The sequence below is a fragment of the Bos grunniens genome, chromosome 19, assembly GCF_055505025.1.
Source record: "Bos grunniens cultivar Pamir isolate PY7600 chromosome 19, Bosgru_T2T1.0, whole genome shotgun sequence".
In the NCBI taxonomy this organism is placed as follows: domain Eukaryota; kingdom Metazoa; phylum Chordata; class Mammalia; order Artiodactyla; family Bovidae; genus Bos; species Bos grunniens.
In genome coordinates, this window is record NC_141183.1 from 379233 (window position 1) to 399326 (window position 20094).

Here is a 20094-nt window from a genome sequence, read left to right on the forward strand (position 1 = left end):
AGGCCACGGCTCCTGGGAAGGAGACTCACGGAATCCGTCCAGAAAGGGGGCTGTGACGAAGCAGGGGCGCCAGGGCTCCGGTGCTGCTGTGGGTTCTTCTCCCGGCGCCCGCCTGCAGGCACGGGCCTGGCGTTACCCCAACAGGCTGGCAGGTGCGGCGTCCTCGTCAGAGGGCCCCTCGGGTCCCTCTTCCCATTTGGCCTGTGGTTGGAGCCACACCCTCCTGCCCACCTCTTCTAGGTATAAAGCTCACACCTGGGGACAGTGATCCTCTATTTCTCATTCACCCGGGAATCTGGAGGGGAGGGACGCTGGCTACTGGACTTGTCAGAAGCCCACCGGGCAGCTTGGCACCCTCAGGAATCTGGAGGGGGAGGGAGGCTGGCTACTGGACTTGTCAGAAGCCCACCGGGCAGCTTGGCACCCTCAGGAATCTGGAGGGGAGGGAGGCTGGTTACTGGACTTGTCAGAAGCCCACCGGGCAGCTTGGCACCCCTGAGGGTGGCTCCATCCGGCCGGACGCGCCCTGCAGGTTCTGAAGATGGGCCTGGCTTGCTCAGCTCTCAGATGTCCGCACCACACAGGGGTGGCCTGTCCCTCTTCTGTGAACAGGCAGCTCCATGGACCCACCCAGGAGCCTAAACCCAGATGGTGGGGACAGGGAGGCGGCCAGCGGCCCGGACAAGAAGCAGAGAAACTGGCCTTGGCCAGCACAGGATCCACCCTCCTCTCCCCTTCTTCTTGGGGGTCTCCCAGACCCAAGGACACTGACTGCCCACAAGGACTTGAAGGGAGCTCTCCCCTTCCCCGCCCAACATCAAGAGGAGAATGTTTTAAAAATGTTTTTATTTAATTAAAAAAAAGACGGAACTAACAACCCCAAACCAGTAGTAAGTACAGGATTCACAGGTATGTAACTGGAGAGACACAAGGGCAGGATGGAAGGGTGGAGGGCATGGGGCATGGGGGGGGACAGGCACGGGCCGCCCAGAGCCCCTGGGCGCAGAGACGGGCTGGCTTCGACGGGGGGCGACTGGCGCCCGGGCAGGAGTGGGGGGTGGAGAAAGGCTGTGACGACCAGAGGCGCTGAGGTGTTCTGCTCCCTGCTCTCCGTCCCTCCGATCCCTTTCCTGGTCCCAAGAGTGGGCCCCATGTTCTCTGCTGGGACTGGGTGAGAGGTAGGATTCATTGGAACACAGCTTTCTCCATGAGATGATGGATGCTCCCGGGAAGGCAGGAGGAAGTGGCTGACATGGAAGGAAGGACAAGGCTGCCTGCTTTTCGAGGTGACCTTGCTGGGGGACGGGCCCCCAGATCTCGCCCTGTCCTTCCAACCTGGTGAGACGGTGTCAGGGCCTGGAGAAGGAGGGTGGGGGCGGGCCGAGCCCGGACACTCCAGCACTTGCGGCCGCACATGCTTGGACGGAGCACACAAAGCCAACCTCGACACAGGGGAAGGGTTTCGAGCAAGCGGAGGGGCCCTGGCACGCGGTCACCGGGGCGGGACAGGTTGGGGCACCCTCTGGGGGCGGCAGAGGAGAGCAGTGAACGTGACCCAGACTGAACTCCTGGGGCCGAGTCCGCCCCAGGGGTCCGTGAGCAGGCGGCTGAGGTAAGAGTTTGCTCGTCACTTCTAAGTACGACAGCTACTGGGATCACGGACAACTGCTCTAGAGCCATCGCCAAGTTTCAAAAAGTAAGAAAGGGTTTGTCATTAGAAAGCCCGCATTTGTATAAAAGAGGGTCGGCTCCAGAAAGCGATCCTCTGAGACCGACAGACTTCCGGGTTCTCTGCTCGCTTCTAGGGGAGAAACAGCTAGAAAAACACCAGCCGTGGAACCTGCCAGCCTCCCTTCCCGGGGCCGGGACGTCCACTTAGCTGCTGCTTCCGCACTTCCTCACCGATGCTTTTGGGTGGTGGCAGAATACACAACAGTCACAGGGGTGGGGCAGGGGCTGCTCCTACTGTTCAAGAGGGAACGAGTGTCCTGGCTTTTCTGATGAGTGACCACCCGGGAAATGGGGCTTTTCCTCGCTGTTCACCCTCAAGTCTCCCTTTCTTGCACAAAGTCCAGGCTCCTGTTGCCAACCCCTGGGAGGAGGGTCTATCCCTCCCAGCTTGACGCCCTAGGAGAGACAGTGCTGCTCCTCAGGCCAGTGGGCAGGGGTGGGAAGGGACACAGTAAGAGGCCGCTCGGCCACCTTTCCTCTGACCGTAGAATCTTCCAGACTCTGAAGTACAGTCAGCGTATTCCACCCTTTCTGTGAGCAGAAACTTCCAGAAGTGAAGAGGAAAGCCTTTAACTTACGCTCAGCCCCCCACCTTCAGATACCTCCACAGGCCTCAGAGACCCCAGGCCGAGGGCAGCAGCCAAGGACAGCACAAAGGCGAAAGCACCAGGTGGTCACAGGCTCTGTCCTTAGGATCGTGGCCATCTCAACAACTGGCAGCTGCCAGAGACAGACAGACAGACAGACAGGCAGGGACGAGCTTCAGCTTCCTCGCCTGTGGCTCACAGACACGGGAATCTCACATCCAAAAGCAGCTGACCAGCGACCAAAGGCTCCAGAGGGCCAGGAAGCCCGGCAGGGAGGGGGCCCCGGAACGCTGCTCTTCAGGCAGGATGTGTTCCCAAGAGGAGATAATGGCTCCGTTTTGCTTCCCAGGTGGGTTCGGCCATGCTGCCTCCGGAGTGCTCTGGGGCCTCCTGGGAGCTTTCAGGACGCCCCGGCATCAAAAGCCACATTTGGGGATAAAGTCAGCCATTTCGCTTCCAGTTCCTGTCTCCCCCAGGCTTCGCTCCAAGCCAGCCCTCCAAGCGTTTGGGGACCCAGGAGGGTGGGGTTTGGCTTTAGTCTGTCCTCCGTCCGTCCTAGCGGTCAGAGGCCCCATGGGGCCTAGGCAGCCGATCTGGGGAGAGGCTGGCGTGGACAGGCCAGGCAGGGCTCACACGGGCGTGGTCCTCCGGCTCAGCATGCTGAGGTCCTGCTGGAAGAAGCCGTGCACCTGCAGGAAGCCAGCGTCCTGGTCCGGGCTGTAGCTGGCGGCCGTGGTCACCTTGAGGGGCTCCCTGGACAGCGTGTACATGGACAGCTCGCCCATGGGGATGGCCCCGGTGATCTTCAGCCCCACCGGCGACGCGTCCCTGGAAGGCGAGGCCTCGGTGGACCTAGAGCTGGACCGCGAGCGCCGGCGCCGGTACCGGTAGCTCGGCATCCTGGCATAGGGCGACGAGGAGGGGGCCTTGAGGAGCTCACGTCTGGTCTTAAACCGCAGCTCCTTGTTCTTCTCAATGTAAATGTTTACCGCCAGGACGCCCACGGTCTCGGCCACAATGAACGACAGGGCTCCGAAGTAAAAAGACCAGCCATAGTTGTAATGGTTTTTCTTGTCTTCGTCGCGCTTGTCACTGGGGTCGCCCGTGTTGCTGGAAATGTAGACGATGATGCCGATGATATTACTGAGGCCTGAAAGTGGATCCGGAGAGGGGGCGGGAGGGAGAGGTTAGACCCTCAGCGGGGGCGGGGTGGGGAGAGGAGGGCGGGGCAAGTGGGCGGAGCAGGGAGGTGGGCCTGGCAGGGATTGGTGGACCGGGCAGGGGCTGGTGGGCGGGGCAGAGAGGTGGGTGGGGCATGGATAGGTGGGCGGAGCAAGGGCTGGTGGGTGGGGCAGGATAGGTGGGCGGAGCAGGGGCTGGTGGGTGGGGCAGGATAGGTGGGCGGAGCAGGGGCTGGTGGGCGGAGCAGGACTGGTGAGGGGAGCAGGGAGGTGGGCAGAGCAGGGTCTGGTGGGCGGGGCAGGGATAGGTGGGCGGAGCAGGGGCTGATGGGCGGAGCAGGGCTCAGGTGGCCGCTCCCCTGTGTGGTATGTCTTTGTTCTGGTTGCTAATTTTTAAGTAAAAGTAGTTAATTTTGAATGAGTAATAAAGTACAGAGTTTTGGTGAATAATAAAATAAAACACAGGCTCTGAGCTACCCAGTTCCTCCCCTGAAGGGAGCTATTGTCTTGTTTCCTCTGTCCTTTCTATATCCACAGTCAGTCCTTCTCTCTGTCTCTCTCTTCCATTTTTGTCTTTGCAGAATACTTTCGCCCCTTGCTTTTTCACTTAACAGTCCCCCCAGGAGGCGGGGCCCTGACAAGACAGTCCTCTTCTCACTCTCCCAGCCTTTGGACCGTACTTGTCCTGAGGATCAGAGTCCACCTGGAATTATTCATGGGCCTGTCTCACCTCACTGCTGGCCCCTGCACGTGACTCTGTGCCCACAGTCAGAGCCCATGATCCTGGGAATAAACGGGAATGGACGAGAATCCCCTTCTTGCCTGCCATGGCCCTTGTTCTTTGTGGCTGCCTGTCCTCTCCACTCTGGCAGGACCTGTGTTTTTAGCTGAATGTCTCGGGACTCTGTCTCTGCGGCCCCTCTGGTGAGTCGCAGCATCTGGAGATGCCTTTGAAGTGGTTCCTCCTGGGGGCACAGGCAGCTGCCTAGGGCACCTCGCTTTTGAGGCTGACAGCCCTGGGCTCAGCCATGACTTTGGCAGTGTGTGACTTCAGGAAAGCCACCTGGCCACCACCTGCCTCCCCAGGAGCCGGGATGATGGGCTGGCCTACAGAACACCTGGTCCTGGTGTTAGTGGAAGTCTTCTTTCCTGGCCAAGAGGCTCTGAGCCCAATCCTGAACTGCGCTGGCCCTAGCTCTGTGAAAGAAGCAAAAGGCACCTTCCATCTCCAAGAGAAGCCATGAGAGGCAATGGGGGTGAGGATGACCGCTGGGCTGTGTGGGCCAGGCACCTGGCGAGGCCCCGTGGGCGCAGGGAAGGAGGCATGGCCGCAGGCACCTGGCGTTCTCATTGCCTCCCTCAGGGCACCCCGGCCGACTCAGGGCTCAGCGGCCAGGTGCAGGGAGCGGACGGGCCTGGGCGAGTCGGGCCTCGCGCTCACCTCTCCCCTGTACCGCTCCTCCCCACAGGCTGGTGGAAGAGAAAAGGCTCTTTGCAAGGAAAACGCCACTGCTAGGACAGTGCCAGGAGCTGTGATGACAATTTAGGGAAGAGTTGCTGCACTTCCTTACATTTCTGGCATCGATCTGCTGGAATGAGGCCAAGAAATCAGGTGTCCTGTTCCAATAAGCAGCCCTGGGACCTTGGCTGGACCGTTCTCCCCACTCCTGGGGGCCCCCTGGGGGCCGGAGGAGGTCGTGGCCGAGCTGAGCCCCTCAGACGCCCCAGTCCCTGCCCACACCAGCACCTCAGGCCCACCGGGTTCTCCACCGGACGGGTCTTCTCCGCGTCCGCAGCAGCGGGGCATATAGTATGCTGTCTGCAGCCGGGTTCAGACAAGCGAGTGTGAAGCCGTTTTGGAGCCGCCGGGAAGGGAGTGGTGTCTCTTGGCCAGGAGACACGGGCAGTAAGGATGGGCAGGGGAGGCTTCATCCCTAACCCTAACCCCTCGCCTCCTCGCTCACCCTGCCCTAGGCATGCTGGCTTCCCCACTGCTGCACCCTCTCTGGCCGTGTGCCCCTCACCTGTCTTTATGTGGGCAGCTCCTTCAGGGCTTGGCTTCTGAGAGTGCCTCTGCGTCCCTCCCTGACCCCCGCCTGAACCAGGCTCCCCTGAGACAGGCTTGTAAGGCGCTCCTCTGTGGTATTTTGCACACCTGGACTAGCTATTATTATTTTTAATTGAGGTGGAGTTCATAGAACATAAAACTAACCCTTAAAAGTGCACACTTCAATGTCATTTAGTACAGCCACCACCTGTATCTAGTTCCTGATCATTTTATCACCCCAGAAGGAGGCCTGATACCCACTGGGCTTCTGCTTCTCACTCCCTGCCCGCCCCCCGGACTGCTGAGGTGAGTTACCCACAGGGATTTTACCGTCTGCCTGCCTGCTCCCCCCACCCCCGGGGGAGCACTGCGTGCAGTGGGACCCGAGCAGACAGCTCACCTGCAGCCACGAAGAGGATGCCGGCGCTGAGCACGATGTTGTTCTTGCGGCTGTAGAACCTGCCGGCGCCGATGCAGAGCCCGCCGAGTAGGAGCAGGATGGTGCTCAGGATGGGGAAGACGCTGGAGGCGCGCACGATGCCTGGCCGGCAGAGACAGAGTGGAGAGGCCGTGAGACTGGCCCTCCTTACGGGCCCACCTGTGGGGCACAGGGGAGCCCCCTGACCTTGAAGATTCCCCTCTGGCCCTGTAGACCCGAGGTAGGGAGGGAGTGGCTGGTGGGGGGCAGTCTGGACCAGCAAGTGATGGCCCTGGCCTGCGGTCATTCCCCTGTATGCCAAGTGGCCTGGAGTCACCTCTGCTCGGGTCTCTCTTAGCCTCTCCCTGGGTGTGGGTCACACTTCTGCCAGCCAGACGGGAGGAGAGCCCCTCAGTGACCCCAGAGAGCCCACTGAGAAGCTGTGGGACGACCCCTCACAGCCTCCTCCTTTGTGGTGGTTTATTACTGCGGCCTCAGGAAAAGAATACACTACCTTGTCAAGGTTGTGTGCGAATCTGTGGACTAAGATACACAGAGCACTTAGTAGGGCCCCAGGGGATACGTCGGCTCCCGGAGGGCCTGGCTGGGAGGAAGGGCAGGGGCGGGGGGCTGGAAAAGGAGCCCTGAGCTCGCCTCCCAGCCTGGGGGAAAGGCCGGCCCATGGGACTGGAGCGCTGGGAGGACCCCTTTGCGAGCCAGCTGAGTGGGCTTGCTGCTTTCAGCCTCTGAAGGCAGCGCTTGTCTCCCTGTTTGTCAGCCCACCAGTGTGTGCCCTGCTGCACAGAGAGGGGTTTGTGTGGGGCATCAAATGAGGCTCTTCTCTCCGCACCGCACCCCCCCCCCGCCCCCACCTTCTTGCAGCCCCCGCCCTGGGGGAGGTTTCCTGTGGGCTTCTGAAACGCTCCTCTGATGTGCGCTGGCCAGCACAGCGGCCGAGGCCCTCTCAAGGCCTTGGTCCTGCGGTGGGTCTGAGGGGCTGGAGGCGGGGAAGCCTGGAGCCTCTAACGTCGCCGAGGTCGGCCGGGCCCAGAGCCCTCGTGCACCCTGCCTGCCTGTCATGTGAGGGCCATCCCTCACCACATGGGCTTGTCTGGAGCGCTGGACATGCAGGCGCCAACCGAGGGGCAGGCCGGGTCTTACACAGAGCCGGGCTGATGTCCAGCCCACTCCTGGCCACATCCAGCCCTGGCAAGGATCTGAGTCTGCCCAGAGGCACAGCGTGGGCTCCGGCAGCCCCGACACCAGCACTTTGAGGTTAGCACAGAAACCCCCCACGGAGCCTAAAATGCGGAGCCTGGGAAAGGGGAGGGGCCAGGCCCAAGGCAGGGGGGCAGGGATTCCAGAGGCCAGTTGGGCTGGCGGGAAAGAAATGGCAGGGGGATCAGGGCACACAGGCCGGCTGGCCGCAGTGCCCGGGACCTTGGCCTGTCCTGGAGTATTACCTACTCCCTCTGCCCAGCTCTTCCTCAGCCTACTTCCTAAGCTTACGGGTATCTGCTCTCTGGAGCTCAACTTCAGGGCCAGTTCTCGTTGTTTCTGCAGCCTTTGAGGGGAACACCAGCCCCTTGATGGAGATCAGTTCTGCCCTCCCCACTCCACCAAAACTCGAGGTCACAGTCCTAGAGCCAGCACCCTTCTCTTCCTTGGGCTCCTTAATGAACCCACGGGTCTCCCCACAGCACACGATGGAGGAAGCACTTCCTTCTAGGGTTGTTAGCTTCCATCGCTGACGTGCCCTCATTTCATGTGGGAACCCACTGCTGGGCCCTCCCAGCCTCACATCTGGCCCTGGGCACCCTGAGGGGCTTGCGGGCAGTGAGCCTGGCACCGGGCACCCCGGGGGGCTTGTGGGCAGTGAGCCTGGCACCAGGCACCCCGGGGGGCCTGTGGGCAGTGATCCTGGCACCGGGCACCCCGGGGGGCCTGTGGGCAGTGATCCTGGCACCGGGCACCCCGGGGGGCCTGTGGGCAGTGAGCCTGGCACCAGGCACCCCGGGGGGCTTGTGGGCAGTGATCCTGGCACCAGGCACCCCGGGGGGCCTGTGGGCAGTGATCCTGGCACCGGGCACCCCGGGGGGCCTGTGGGCAGTGAGCCTGGCACCAGGCACCCCGGGGGGCCTGTGGGCAGTGATCCTGGCACCGGGCACCCTGGGGGGCCTGTGGGCAGTGATCCTGGCACCGGGCACCCCGGGGGGCTTGTGGGCAGTGAGCCTGGCCCTGGGCACCCCGGGGGCTTGCGGGCAGTGTGAGCCTGAGGCCAGGGAGTAAGTGCGCAGTAAGTGGGTGGCACAGGCTCGGTTTACTGCTCCTGGTCCTCAGCCACCTTTCTCCCTTCTGCTCTGGGCCTTGGGTGGCTGATACCAGGGACCGGATCACTGGGGTCCCTTCACTCTGGCTTTGGAGACATTACTGCCCTGGCTTCCTCCTGAGGACGAGGACGGGGCTGAGGTGGCTGTGTTCCTTTGTCAAGCCACAGATCCTGCCTGGCGGCCCGGGGCCTCACAGCTCCTCTGGTCCAGTAGCCCGTACCTGCCTCTGTCACCCACTCAGGCCAAGGGCCAGAGGTCCTTCTGCTGCTCCCGCCTGTGTGCTCACTGCCCCTTCCCCATCCCTGCACATCTCTGTAATCAGTCCTTCACTAAACGCCCTTCCTTCTTCCTGTCTGAGCATCTCCTCTGCTTCTGGCGGGGACCCCAGGAAGCCACACGTCTGACCTCTGGGCTGACGTGTCTTGGGGCCCATCCAGAGATGCCAGCCCTCTGGGGACCAGGGTGGGGGCACGGCAGGAGGTAAAGAGGGAGAGCTGGCGCCAGTTAACCTCAAGTTCAAGTGGGAAGTGGGAGGGAACGGACGCTTCTCTGGTGTCCCCTTCCCCACAGTCCCAAGGCCCAGCAGTGGAGCAGACCTGCCCCCAGAGCCTTGGGAGTCGTCTGCCTGCCCGATGGGTTCTGAGTCAGGCCTGAGCACCAGTGGCCACCCTAGATGGCTGTGCAGCCCGCACACCGCGCAACTCATGGTGTTATTCATGCCCCGCTCTATGCCAATGCCATCCCCTAGTGTGCCCCGTGGAAGGCGTGTGCTCGGTTCAGTACGGACCCCCAGAAAGCAGAGAGAGAAGACAGGCAGGAAGAAGAGGAGAAGCGGAGGGGAGGGATAGGAGGCAGAGCCGGTAGCACTGTTTCCGGTTCTGGCTCTGGACTCCATGGGGACCACATGCTGTTTTGTTTCACGAGATGACTCAGAACCAGAGTCCTTTCTCTTAGAAAAAACAGTCCATAAGCAGGTGCAGAGTGAATTGTGTTCCCTCTGTGGACGCTGGTATCGATTCTCCATAAATGAAGCCGGCCCAGCTCCCGGGGGAGGGGATGGGAGCAGCTCTGCGTGTGTCTGGGCTGATGTGGAAGGGGAGACGACTTCAAAACCATGCTGGTGTTCCATTTCCAGGTTCCTCCCCTGGAGGAACGAGGCTCCATCCTTCCTCCCAGGGAGGTAGCCACAGCCCAGGGATGAGATCTGGATTTGGGGCGTGGGGCTGGGTTTGTCCTCTGACCTCTGGTTCCAGTTTGGGGGCCAGCCCCATCTCAGGACCTGGGCAGGGGACTCAGGGGCAGAGCTGGGGGCTCCACCAGTTGGTGCTGGAGAGACTTGAGGCCCATGGACCCGAGGCTGGTCCCACAGGCTGCCTGGCACCCACTGGCTGTCTCAGTGTGTGATTTAATTTGACTTGTCAAGAATAGATTGCTGGGTGGGGGTGGGGAGAAGTGGGCAGGTCCAGTGCTGGCCGGGCAGTATCCTTGGGGTGTCTCAGCCCCTCAGGGATGCTGGGCCTGGGCAAGCCAATGTCTCTAACGTCCTTGCCTCAGAACCAGCTGTTGCGATCAACTCCTCTGAAGACAGCAACTTGTAGCAGCCCTGGGCAGCGGTTCGCCCCACCCTCCTCCCCTCTTGCCAGCCCTGAGCTGGTGTGTCCTCCCAGCCAGTAACTGCACGGGGGTGACCGGCGTGTCACAGCAGGCTAACCATACCCCATCCTCTGAACTCAGTATCCTGAGTCAGAGGGGAGTGTCGGGAGCACCCAGAGACCGGCCCCTCTGCCCTCACGGGGCCTATCCTTCCTCCAGCGCCTGCCTGCCTCTCGTCCCCCGTCCCACAAACAGGGGGAGGCAGGGTCCTGACACTCACGGAGGAGGTACTCCGAGCTGTCATGGTCGTAATCGTTGTCCTCTGGGAAGTGGTTGATCCGAAAGCAGTGTCCTTTATAGATCCCTGGGGGAGCAGAGGAAAAGAGCTGTGTGAGTGTCCCGAGGGCCCCCACCTCTGTTCACCCAGACTTGCGTGCTGTGTGTGTCTGGCTCTGGGCAGGCTCTGGGCTCGGGGGAGCAGAAGGGCAACCCAGGCATGACGGGGATCTCGGCAAGGGGGTCGGCGCACAGAGGCAGACCACTCAGCAGGCAATGTGCCCACAGCTGGCCGTATCCCTCCGTTGGGTCCTGAACTGCTGCCTTCAGAGCTGGGGTGCTGGTCTCCAGGGCCCCTGTGGGGCAGGCTGGCCTTGGTCAGGACAGTGGGGGACAGCTAAGGGTGTCAGGGATGGCACCCTAAGTGGGACACGCTTCGATGGCATACTCTGTGTGACTCAGGCACGAACAACTTAATTACCCACCTCATCTCCTCTGTAGAATGGGGACAACCACTTGCCTCTTCTCCTGGGACCTGAGCTGACACTGAAAGGCCTGCAGATGCCTCCTGGCCTGCGGTGATGGCTCAGGGGAGAGTGCTGCTGTGGACCCAGACATCACCCCCTTCACTCTGCGGGTCTCCCTCGGTGGCGAGGGGCTGAGCTGGGGGTGAGCCGTGAGCATTTGTGACAAGAGGGAGCAGCACCGGGCAGGCTGGTGTCAGGGTGGCCAGAGTGGGGGCCGCGGAGGCCAGACGGGGCCGCGCGCAATTCCAGGCGTTGGGGGGATGCCATGCCAGTGTTTCCAGGATGGTGGGCGAGGTGGCGCTCTCTGCCCTTACCCCCCACCCCCTGCACAGTTTTGGGCTACTTTAGTTTTGTTGTTGTTCAGTTGCTAAGTCGTGTCCAACTCTTTGTGACCCCGTGGACTAGAGCATGCCAGGCTTTCCTGGCCTTCACTGTCTCCCAGAGTTTGCTCAAACTCATGTCCTTTGAGTTAGTGATGCCATCCAACCATCTCATCGTCTGCTTTATGGGTCTAAACAAAATCACAAGTCCCCCATGCTCGTCAGCACAATCATTAAGAGTTTGACAATAACCTCCTTTCAGAGCTGTTCTCCAGGGGCCAGCGCTCAGCTGTGCCTCTTCCCACCTCTTTCTCTGTGTTGCACACCGGGCTGTGCACATGTCTGTGAGGCTCCCCTGCTTTTGAAACACTGATCTTTTTACTTGGAGGTAATTTAGATTTACATGCAGTTGTAAGAAACAGTGCAGGGAGACTCCGTGTCCCTGTTACTGAGTTTCCTCCAGTGATGACATCACAACCAGGGTCCTGACAATGCTCATCAGGGACACACACCACCCTGCGGACCCCTCATGCCACCCACAGCCACATCCACGCCCCTGACCCAGGGCAACCACCAAGATGACCGGAATCAGACAGTCCGTAGCCTGTGGGGACTGGCCCTTTCACTCAGCATTCACCAGTTCATTCATCGAGATTCACCCATTGTGGTATCACCAGCTTGCTCCTTCTGACCGCAGAGCAGTAGCCCATGGCACAGCTGTGCCACAGCCTATGACACCTGGGTCATTTCCAGCTGGCACACCTGTGGTTTCCAGCTGTTTCTACTAATGCTGCTACGAACAGGTTTGGAGGTGAATCAAAGTCACACTTCTGTGGGCTAGATGCCTGGGAGTGCAGCTGCTGGCGTCGTGATGCTGCGTTTGTTCTTAGAGACCCCATGCTGGTTTCCAGAATGGCTGTATCCCCTATTTTGAAAAAGGGATAATACAACACATCTCACTCTGTCACCTGCTCTTTTCATGTAATAACATATGCACACACCTCTCGGGGTCAATCCCTGTAGATTTAACTTTTAAAAAGCCTTTTTTTAAATAAAAAGTAATAAGCTGATACTAATCCAAAAGTTGCTGAAAATCTTAGGAAACAGCACAGGGACTAGAGAACTAGCACCTGCTCCCACACGGATCATGCTAACACTGTGTTTTGGCAGAAACGAGAAAACCGTATATTTATATATTCAATATAATGTATGAAGAAAACAGGCTTGAACCATCGTTGCACACAGACACGCTAGCTCTGGAGGCCTTTCCAATGCATTTCGCCAACCTCCACTCTGCATTTAGGGCACTATTTTCTATTTGATAGAAATTTTAAATAAGAATCACACTGTCCAACATATTAACACACTTTTCACACATTGCCTTAGGTGTCTGTGTCACCACGCGTGGTTACGGTTCACCATCCAGCCGAGGGGTGGGACGGAGGGGCAGCGCCGCCAGCCAGGGCTGGGCTGGGAGGGGGCCTACGCGGCCCCCAGAGGTGCAGGGCCCTGGGGCTCCAGACTGTGAGATGACCGTGTCCTTTTGTTCATCAAGGCAGCCCTGGGACCAGCACAGGTGAGCTGCCGTGCGAGAGGAAGCCTGACACTCCTGGTTCGCCTGTTGGAGGCCAGCCCTGCAAGAAGGTGGACGGACATGTGGGCCTTCCTGCTCCTCCATCAGCTGCGGGGCCCCTGGGCGACATCCAGGGATCCGAATTACTGCACCTGCAGAAGGATATTCCAGCTGGGCGTGCGGTGAGACACCCAAACTCTCAGGCTGCCAGAACCCCTGGTGTGGAGCTCCCCCCACCCCGATCCCCCAGCCAGTGGCGGGCACCTCTCCCCTCCCAAGGCAAACAGCTTTAACTTCAAATTCCTGAGAAGTCAACCTGCCTCCATGAAACTCCATCTGTGGGAATTACATGTAACCTCTGGGAATGAAAGAATCCATCATCTATCATGTGTCAACCCTTCAAGTTATCAAAGAGAGGAACTGTGTCCGACGGGACGAAGGACCAGCTGTTTTTCCAGCCATCCGGGATTTGCACAAAAATGAGGACCGAGGCTTGAGGATGCATGGGAGGTGGCTGGCAAGCTGCCACAGTTGGGACCAGACTCGTCCCCCTGCCTGACCTTATCACGGGCTGGAAGCCCGACTGCACTCCCACCAGCCCGCTCCCCTGACCCCAGCCTAAAGAAGTGGGTGCTGCAGAGAGCACATGGGGAGCCTGATAAGATTGCCCCCTGCCCCCAAAGGCGAGAACCTGGGTACTTGCCCTTAGTGGATATGCCCAAGGTCGTATCTCCCCATTTCCTTCGGCCGTTTCTCTATCAATGGTTCCGGCCTGTCTCCAGCCTCGTTCCCGGCTCCGGGTCACCCGGAAGCACAGCCCCCACAGCAGCCCCCTGCCAGGGCTGGGTCTGACTCCCAGAGCTCAGGGCCCTGCCCCGCCCGTCTCTGGATCGTGAGCTTCTGCTCCCGGACCTGCTGTCCCTGAGACTCAGCCTCCCAGCCTCACTGCCACCAACCTGTTTCTGTGGAGTGTTTAGTCTGAAGGACTTCACATTTATCCCTGTCGAATCCAACTTTGTTAGCATCGGCCCCAAGGCACTGAACAGGGAGAAAATTAATGGCTGACGTGAGAAGAGCAAACCCCAGCCCGCTCCCCTCACGTGTGTCCTCTTTCGGTAATCAGGCGGTTGCTGTGTTATCTATTAAGATGTGGGCTTCCCAGGTGGCACCAGTGGTAAAGAATCTGCCTGCCAAGGCAGGAGACACCAGAAACACAGGTTCGATCCCTGTGTCAGGTGGTGTGATGACGACCTTCAACGCGCTTCCTCTGGGCCTGCAGAGCGTTTTCACCGTCGCTACCCCCGTGCTCCTCGCTGACGCCCACATGCCCACACTCACCTCTCTGCCCACCTTCGCTCCTCAGAGCGGCCCCCAGGCCCGCACAGCATCACCCGCTCCTGTTACTCTTGCCTTTGACCCGTGGCACTGGGAAGGTCACCCAGGGGGACTGCACACAGGCTCCACGCTTGTGGAGCTGGAGGCTTGGGGATCAGGACCCCCACCTCCGCGGGGACCTCTGAGCAGGAGGGTGGGAGCCGCTGGGGAGACGTCCCCATCCTTTACCTTTGGGGCCCCTTCTGCCTGCTTCTGGAAGTGGGCCCCTGCAGGACCAAATCAGCGACAGGCAGTTTAGGGCCGCCCCTCACACCGCTTTGGGCCCCAACCTGGGTTTCACGCCACTGCCCCCCTCCCACCTAGGACACTGCACCTGCACGCAGGCCCTGGCTCAGGCTTAGATGGAAGCCAGCTCTTCAGCCCTTCTCATCTTTGTAAAAACACACCTTTGAGGATGCAAGGAGGAGGCTTAGAGATGTGGAAGCCCTGCTCTCCCAAGCCTTGGGGCAGGGGCCCGGCTCCGAGCTGAGCACGGGAGCACTGCCCTGGGTGTGAAGGAAAGCCTTTGGCATCCTGAAGAAGCAGCCCGGGTGTCCCTGCAGAGCGGCCACCCTCCTGTAACTGGGACCTCCCTGTTGGCACAGACGGGCTCTCCCCTCTCCAGCCTTGAGGAGGCAGGCTGTTGAAAACCGCGGCCTGGGTCCTATGGAGCAGACCCCGCTCCTACAGAGCAGCTCTGGGCTTGGAGGCGGCATGGCCGGGCTGGACCTTCCTGGGGAGCCTCAGCTCAGTGGCTCGTGAGTGACTCCGTGAGGCCCCATTGAACCATTCTGACCTGCAGCGCCTGCATCCAACGTCCATGTCTGAGCCCCGGCCATGTGCCGGGTGCTGGGGGCTCAGCAGGGGCAGCGGACCCACCCAGGACCCACCCTGGAAGCTCACTGCCTGCTTCCCGGCTCATGGCTGCTCTGGGCCTCATGGCTCCCTCTGCAGTCAGATGGGCCGTGTGACCACTCCAGCAGGACATGAGCAGGAGTGACGGGAGTCCTTCCTGGAGAGGGCTCTGGGCAGGTGCTGCAACCCTCCCCCAGACAGCCTCCTCCCCGCACCGGTTGGCCAGGGGATGGTAGAGCCACAGGCCGGGCCAGCCTGGATCCCTGATGCCTTGTGGAGGAGGGCCACCTTGCAGAGGACTGCCCCGTTTGCCTTGTGGGCAGTAAGCCCGCATTGGTGTGTTTCAGTTGCAGCAATAATCAACAAGACAGGCACGGTCTCTGCTGACCTGGAGCTGTCCAGGTGCACGGTCATCCAGCGACGACGAGGACAGGGGTCTGAGCGGGGAGCCCAGAGTTTCCGAGAGCGTGTGATCCAGAGGTCAGACAGCTTCTCCTCGACTGGAAGACGGGAAGTGTCTTTACAGCCTTTCAGAGCTGAAGTGGAGCCTGAGGAGGCCCTTGTGGTCAGAGAATTTTGAAGAGGATCAACCCTGGTGACGTGGAAGGTGAATCTGTAGTTTTAAACTCACTTCCTAGAGATGCCTTCGGACCAGACTGAGCTCCGACTGGAGTCTGGGGAGGAGCCCTCCACGTCCTTCCCATGGCCAAGTGCTTGGGATGCAGAGCCTGGGTGCCCGAGCCCGGGAGAAGATTCCCTCGTGATCTTGTCTCCTTCCTGACACGGCCTTTAGGTCACTGAGGCGCCTGACCTGCTTGGGGTGTTCCTCGGTGTTCAGTGGTTTACCCACTCAGCCCTTTGCCCACTCTTTCCTTTAGGTCAGAGTCTACCTGTTGATCCTGGGCCCTGTGGAGCCCAGAGCCTCAGTCCAGCTGGCAAGAGCCCACCACTAGCTGGGGAGGCAAGTGGTGCATCAGGCATGAGGGCTGAGTGCTGGACGGTACTGGGCAGCTCGGGGAGGGCTGTGGCCCAGCAGAGCTGACCAGTGATGATGGGGGCCCCAGAGGAACGGCCGGGGTGCGCCTCTGGAGGAGAGCTGTGTGAGGGGGGCAGGCGGCGGGGCGGTGGACTTAGGCTGAGAGAAGTGGGTGGTGCAGCCACCACAGGGCGGCCTGGATTCAAGGCTGTCCGCTCCGAGTTGCCTCCCTGACTCCGATGCTGGAGAAGGGTCCCCATGAATGCAGGGACCTTTCGCTCCTAACGGCCTGGCGTGTTGCTGATTCTATTCCCAGCCTGGCTCAGGGGAGATTCGACCTGTTACATATGCAGGCCTCACCCCAGGGCCTCTTGGGCATCTTATTTTAGTCCCTGAGGAGGCCAGCTGCCCGGGAGATGGCTCCCCTGGGATTAACAAGCTCTCCCTTCATTGACCCCCTTGAGCTGCAGCACCCTGGGAGGAGGGAGGTGCTTAGAGTCAGCAGCTTCCTGCAGCTGCCAGACCAACCAACCATCGCAGCCTCAGTCTTCGTGGTGGTTAGCAGCGTGGGGGGAGGGTGGGGGACCACAGATCGGCCGGCCTCAGCCGTTGCTCACAGGCAGTCATGAGCAGAGAATGTCTTGAGCGGTGATGGTCCTCAACTTGAACCATTTCAGATCCAAAAGAGTAGAATGGGTTCTACTGACACCCGGACCTCCTTTGGCTCTGGCCTGTAAGCAGGTGGCGGACAGGCCTCTGAGAGATGCTTCTGGTCTGCACCAGCAGGCTAGGGGAGTGTATTAAAGAGCAGAGACATCACTTTGCCAACAAAGGTCCATATAGTCAAATAATCTATGGTTTTCCCAGTAGTCATGTACTGATGTGAGAGTTGGACCATAAGGAAGGCTGAGTGCCAAAGAATTGATGTTTTTGAACTGTGATCCTGGAGAAGACTCTTGAGAGTCCCTTGGACTGTAAGGAGATCAAACCACTCAATCCTAAAGGAAATCAATCATGAATATTCATTGGAAGGACTGATGCTGAAGCTGAAGCTCCAATATTTTGGCCACCTGATGTGAAGAGCCGACTCATTAGACAAAACCCTGACGCAGGGCAAGAGCAAGAACAAGGAAGGGGCGACAGAGGATGGGATGGTTGGATGGCATCATTGACACAATGGGCATGAATTTGAGCAAACGTGGGGAGATGGTGAAGGACAGGGAAGCCTGTCGTGCTGCAGTTCATGGGGTCGCAAAGAGTCGGACATGACTGAGCGACTGAACAACAGCCCTGGCCAGGGATACTGGGTGCACATCTGGTCCGAGCTGGACCACTTCCTGCAGGTGCCCGGATGCTCCCTCCAGAGTCCGGATTGTGGATCAGAAGCAGAGGGCACCCAAGGGCAAAGCGACTGACTCTGGGGAGCTCGAGAATGGGGTGTTCTCAGGGGTTCGTGAGGCCAGCCTCAGAAGATGCGGGCTCTCCCCTTCCTAGTCTTGGCTGCTAAACTCTTAATTCCACAGAACCCTCCACGTCCTTCCAATAATATCTTCCTTTGGGATCAAGTCAGAATTTGGTTTCTTGCCCCAGCTGGCCACACCTTCATCAGAGATTCCAGCCCAGCTCTCGGGGGCCTGGGTTACATGTCATTCCTCAGGGCAGGTGTGCAACGCTTTTCTGAGACATAGAGGTGAGTGCAGGTTCCCAGGAGACCACGGGACCTGGGGGATAGGAGGCATGATCTCGGGGGATGGGAATACGGAGCATCAGCCCCAAGGCTCCAGTGTGGAAGCTGTGTGGCCCGTGAATTTCAGCCTCTTGAGATCTCGGTCAGCTGGGGAAGCCCTCCCTGGGCTGGTTCCCGTCTGTAAGCTGGGGACCCCCTCAGGGAGAAGGTTCCTGTTGTTGGGGGCTCCTCCATCTCCACCACACAGAGCCCTCTGACTTCCGGGGGCCAAGGACCCAAACCCAAGGCGCCAGTCCCCACCCACCTTGTGCTCCCCCTACCCTGGAAGGAAGGCCTGCTGAGCAGCCAGGACCCCAGGGCTGCCTCTGCTCACCCCCTCGCCAAGGCCCAGCTGCCTCATGCCCAGCTTCCTGGCACAGGTGCGGGCAGGACTCCTGTGTCACACTCTCGCCACCCGCTGCCCCTGTCTCTTTAGGCAAGTGCCCTGGGGACCCAGCCCCAGCCTCAGCCTCCTCCAGCCCCTGTCTCCAGAGCACGGGTTATCCAGGCTTCCTGCCGAGATTCATAATTGAACGGGGCAGGGAGATTTCCCAGAGCTCGCTTGTCTCCGCACAGGGAAGCGGGCGTGCAGTTACTGTCTCTGCGAGTTCTCCACTTGAATCTGCTTGATGACTGCTGCTCGGACGAAATCTCCGTACCAGGCTTCAGGGTTTTCTGCTGCTTCTTTCTTTCTTTCTTTCCCTTAATGAGCCAACACGGAGCTCCAGGGGCGAAACGGCTCTCTGCAGAGCCCAGGCTTTCCTGTTGGTCTGGCTCCGCAGACCTTGGGAATGAAGGCTGGGGTGAGGGGTAGGGTCACGACCTCCGGAAGGAGCCCTTGAGACCATCCACGCCTCGTGCTCACTTCCCGCACGAAGAACCTGATGTCCGTCCCCGCGGTGACAGGCCGGCTGGCCTCTGGGCTCCGAGTCCAGGGCTGTTTGGCCATCCCCGCGGCCCGCTCCGGGGCTTGTTCACAACCGGTAAAGGGTTTGCTTTCTGGAGACAGCTTCGACTGTCAGAACTCGGTGGTGAGGGGGGGCCTTGTGCTGCTGGCGGGGGAGGCCAGGTGTGCTGCTAAACAGCGCGCAGGACAGCATCCCTCTCAACAGAGGGGCGCATCCCCAGCCGCGATGCAAGCGACCCGAACCCTCCCTCCCCACGCCCGCGGCAGACATTGCGAATCTCTCGCTGTGCCTTTCTCCCCGTCACAGCCTAAAGCCCTCTCAGTGCAGCCCTCCACGCAGAGGCTATGAGTCGAGACCAGAGCTTTCGATCATCCCAAGGCCAGACACCACAGAGACGGGAGGCTCTGAAGTCACCCTGCCAGGCCGAGTCTGGCTCTGACGTCACTGCTCACTGCGTCGTCTCAGGTCCTGGTTAATTGCTGTGCTTCCTTTGCACCGTCTGTGGGATGGGGATCGTGACTGGGAAACCTTCAGAGGGCTGTTCGGGGGCTCCCAGGAGGCACTGCTGGCTGTAAACATCCCAGAGCCCGGGACAGCCAGTGAGCTGATATGACATTAGCTCTGGTGCCTGAGGCAGCTGCGCGTCAGAGGGAGGAGGCCAGTGTCATACCCTCCCAGGACGGCCTCGGACTCCTGTGCCTGCGATGTTTCAGCTCGGAATGGGCAAGGCCCTGACTCTCAGAAGGCCCAGCCAGATGACCACTGCCCCGCAGTCCCGTGAGTGACAGACCGACAGGCAAGGGCTGGCTCCCACTGGGCACCACTCCCTGAAAAGCCCGGTGCTAAGCTCTCCCCATTTTCTCATTTACACCTCAAACTATCCTATGAAATAGGAGCCCCTATTTTACATGCAGAGCAGCTGAGGCTCGAGAAGGCAGGTAACTTCCCAAGGCCGAAACACTCCCCTGCTCCTGTCTGATCAACTCCAGAAGCAGAGCTCTGCCCTCGGGGCCACCCCACTCCCGGTTCTGAGACTGGAGACAGAAAGGCAGAGGAGCCGGTGTCCAAGAGGCCCCCATGCTTCCTGATGCCCTGGGGGCAAGGGGCTGGGGTGGTGCATGTCCGCCCCAGAGTCTCCTCAGGCTGGGAACAACTCCCCGGCAGGCAGCCGGAGACTGAGTTCAAACCCAGTTTTCAAGACCCGCCCCTGCAGTCTGGAGCACCAGGTTCCAATTCTCCCACACCTGCTGGAACTGGGGCTGGCAGGGCGCTCACTCAGGAGACACCAAGTTGTAGATTTGCTGCTCACAGACGGGACGCAGAGCCCCCAGCTAACCAGCACCCTGTCCCTCTGTGCCCAACCTCCAGAGCCCCGGGGCCGGCCTGTGCCCAGGCCACTGTCAGCAACTTTCCAGGAAAAGCTTCACGATTTTTGTTAACTTCCATTCTGTTCGGAATCAGAGACCATCAGTCCCCACTCCCAGGAGCCTCCCACCCCTGCCCCGGTGCTGGCAGAGCATCTACGGACCCACAGCCATCCAGCCCCTTCGATTCAAGCGGCAGCCCCACTCTGAGGGCCTGTGAGTGCCAGTGGGCACTGGGCTGCGGTGGGGAGCCGGCCAGCATCTCTGCCGAGGCACCCAAGTGCAGGGGAGCCTGTAACCGGGTCAGG

The 20094-nt window shown here is 60.1% G+C and overlaps 1 protein-coding gene across 1 annotated transcript in view; it reads right to left on the reverse strand.

The window, feature by feature from the left end:
• Positions 1 to 829: 829 nt before the first annotated feature.
• Positions 830 to 20094, reverse strand: part of CACNG4 (calcium voltage-gated channel auxiliary subunit gamma 4) — a 51630-nt gene continuing 32365 nt past the window's right edge. The window contains exons 2-4 of the mRNA XM_086355735.1: positions 10168 to 10251; positions 5947 to 6087; positions 830 to 3468 (exon numbers count right to left, since the gene is read on the reverse strand). Of these exons, the coding sequence (XP_086211861.1) occupies positions 2948 to 3468; positions 5947 to 6087; positions 10168 to 10251 (746 nt within the window). The 3' untranslated portion in view covers positions 830 to 2947. The remainder of the gene's footprint in view (positions 3469 to 5946; positions 6088 to 10167; positions 10252 to 20094) is intronic.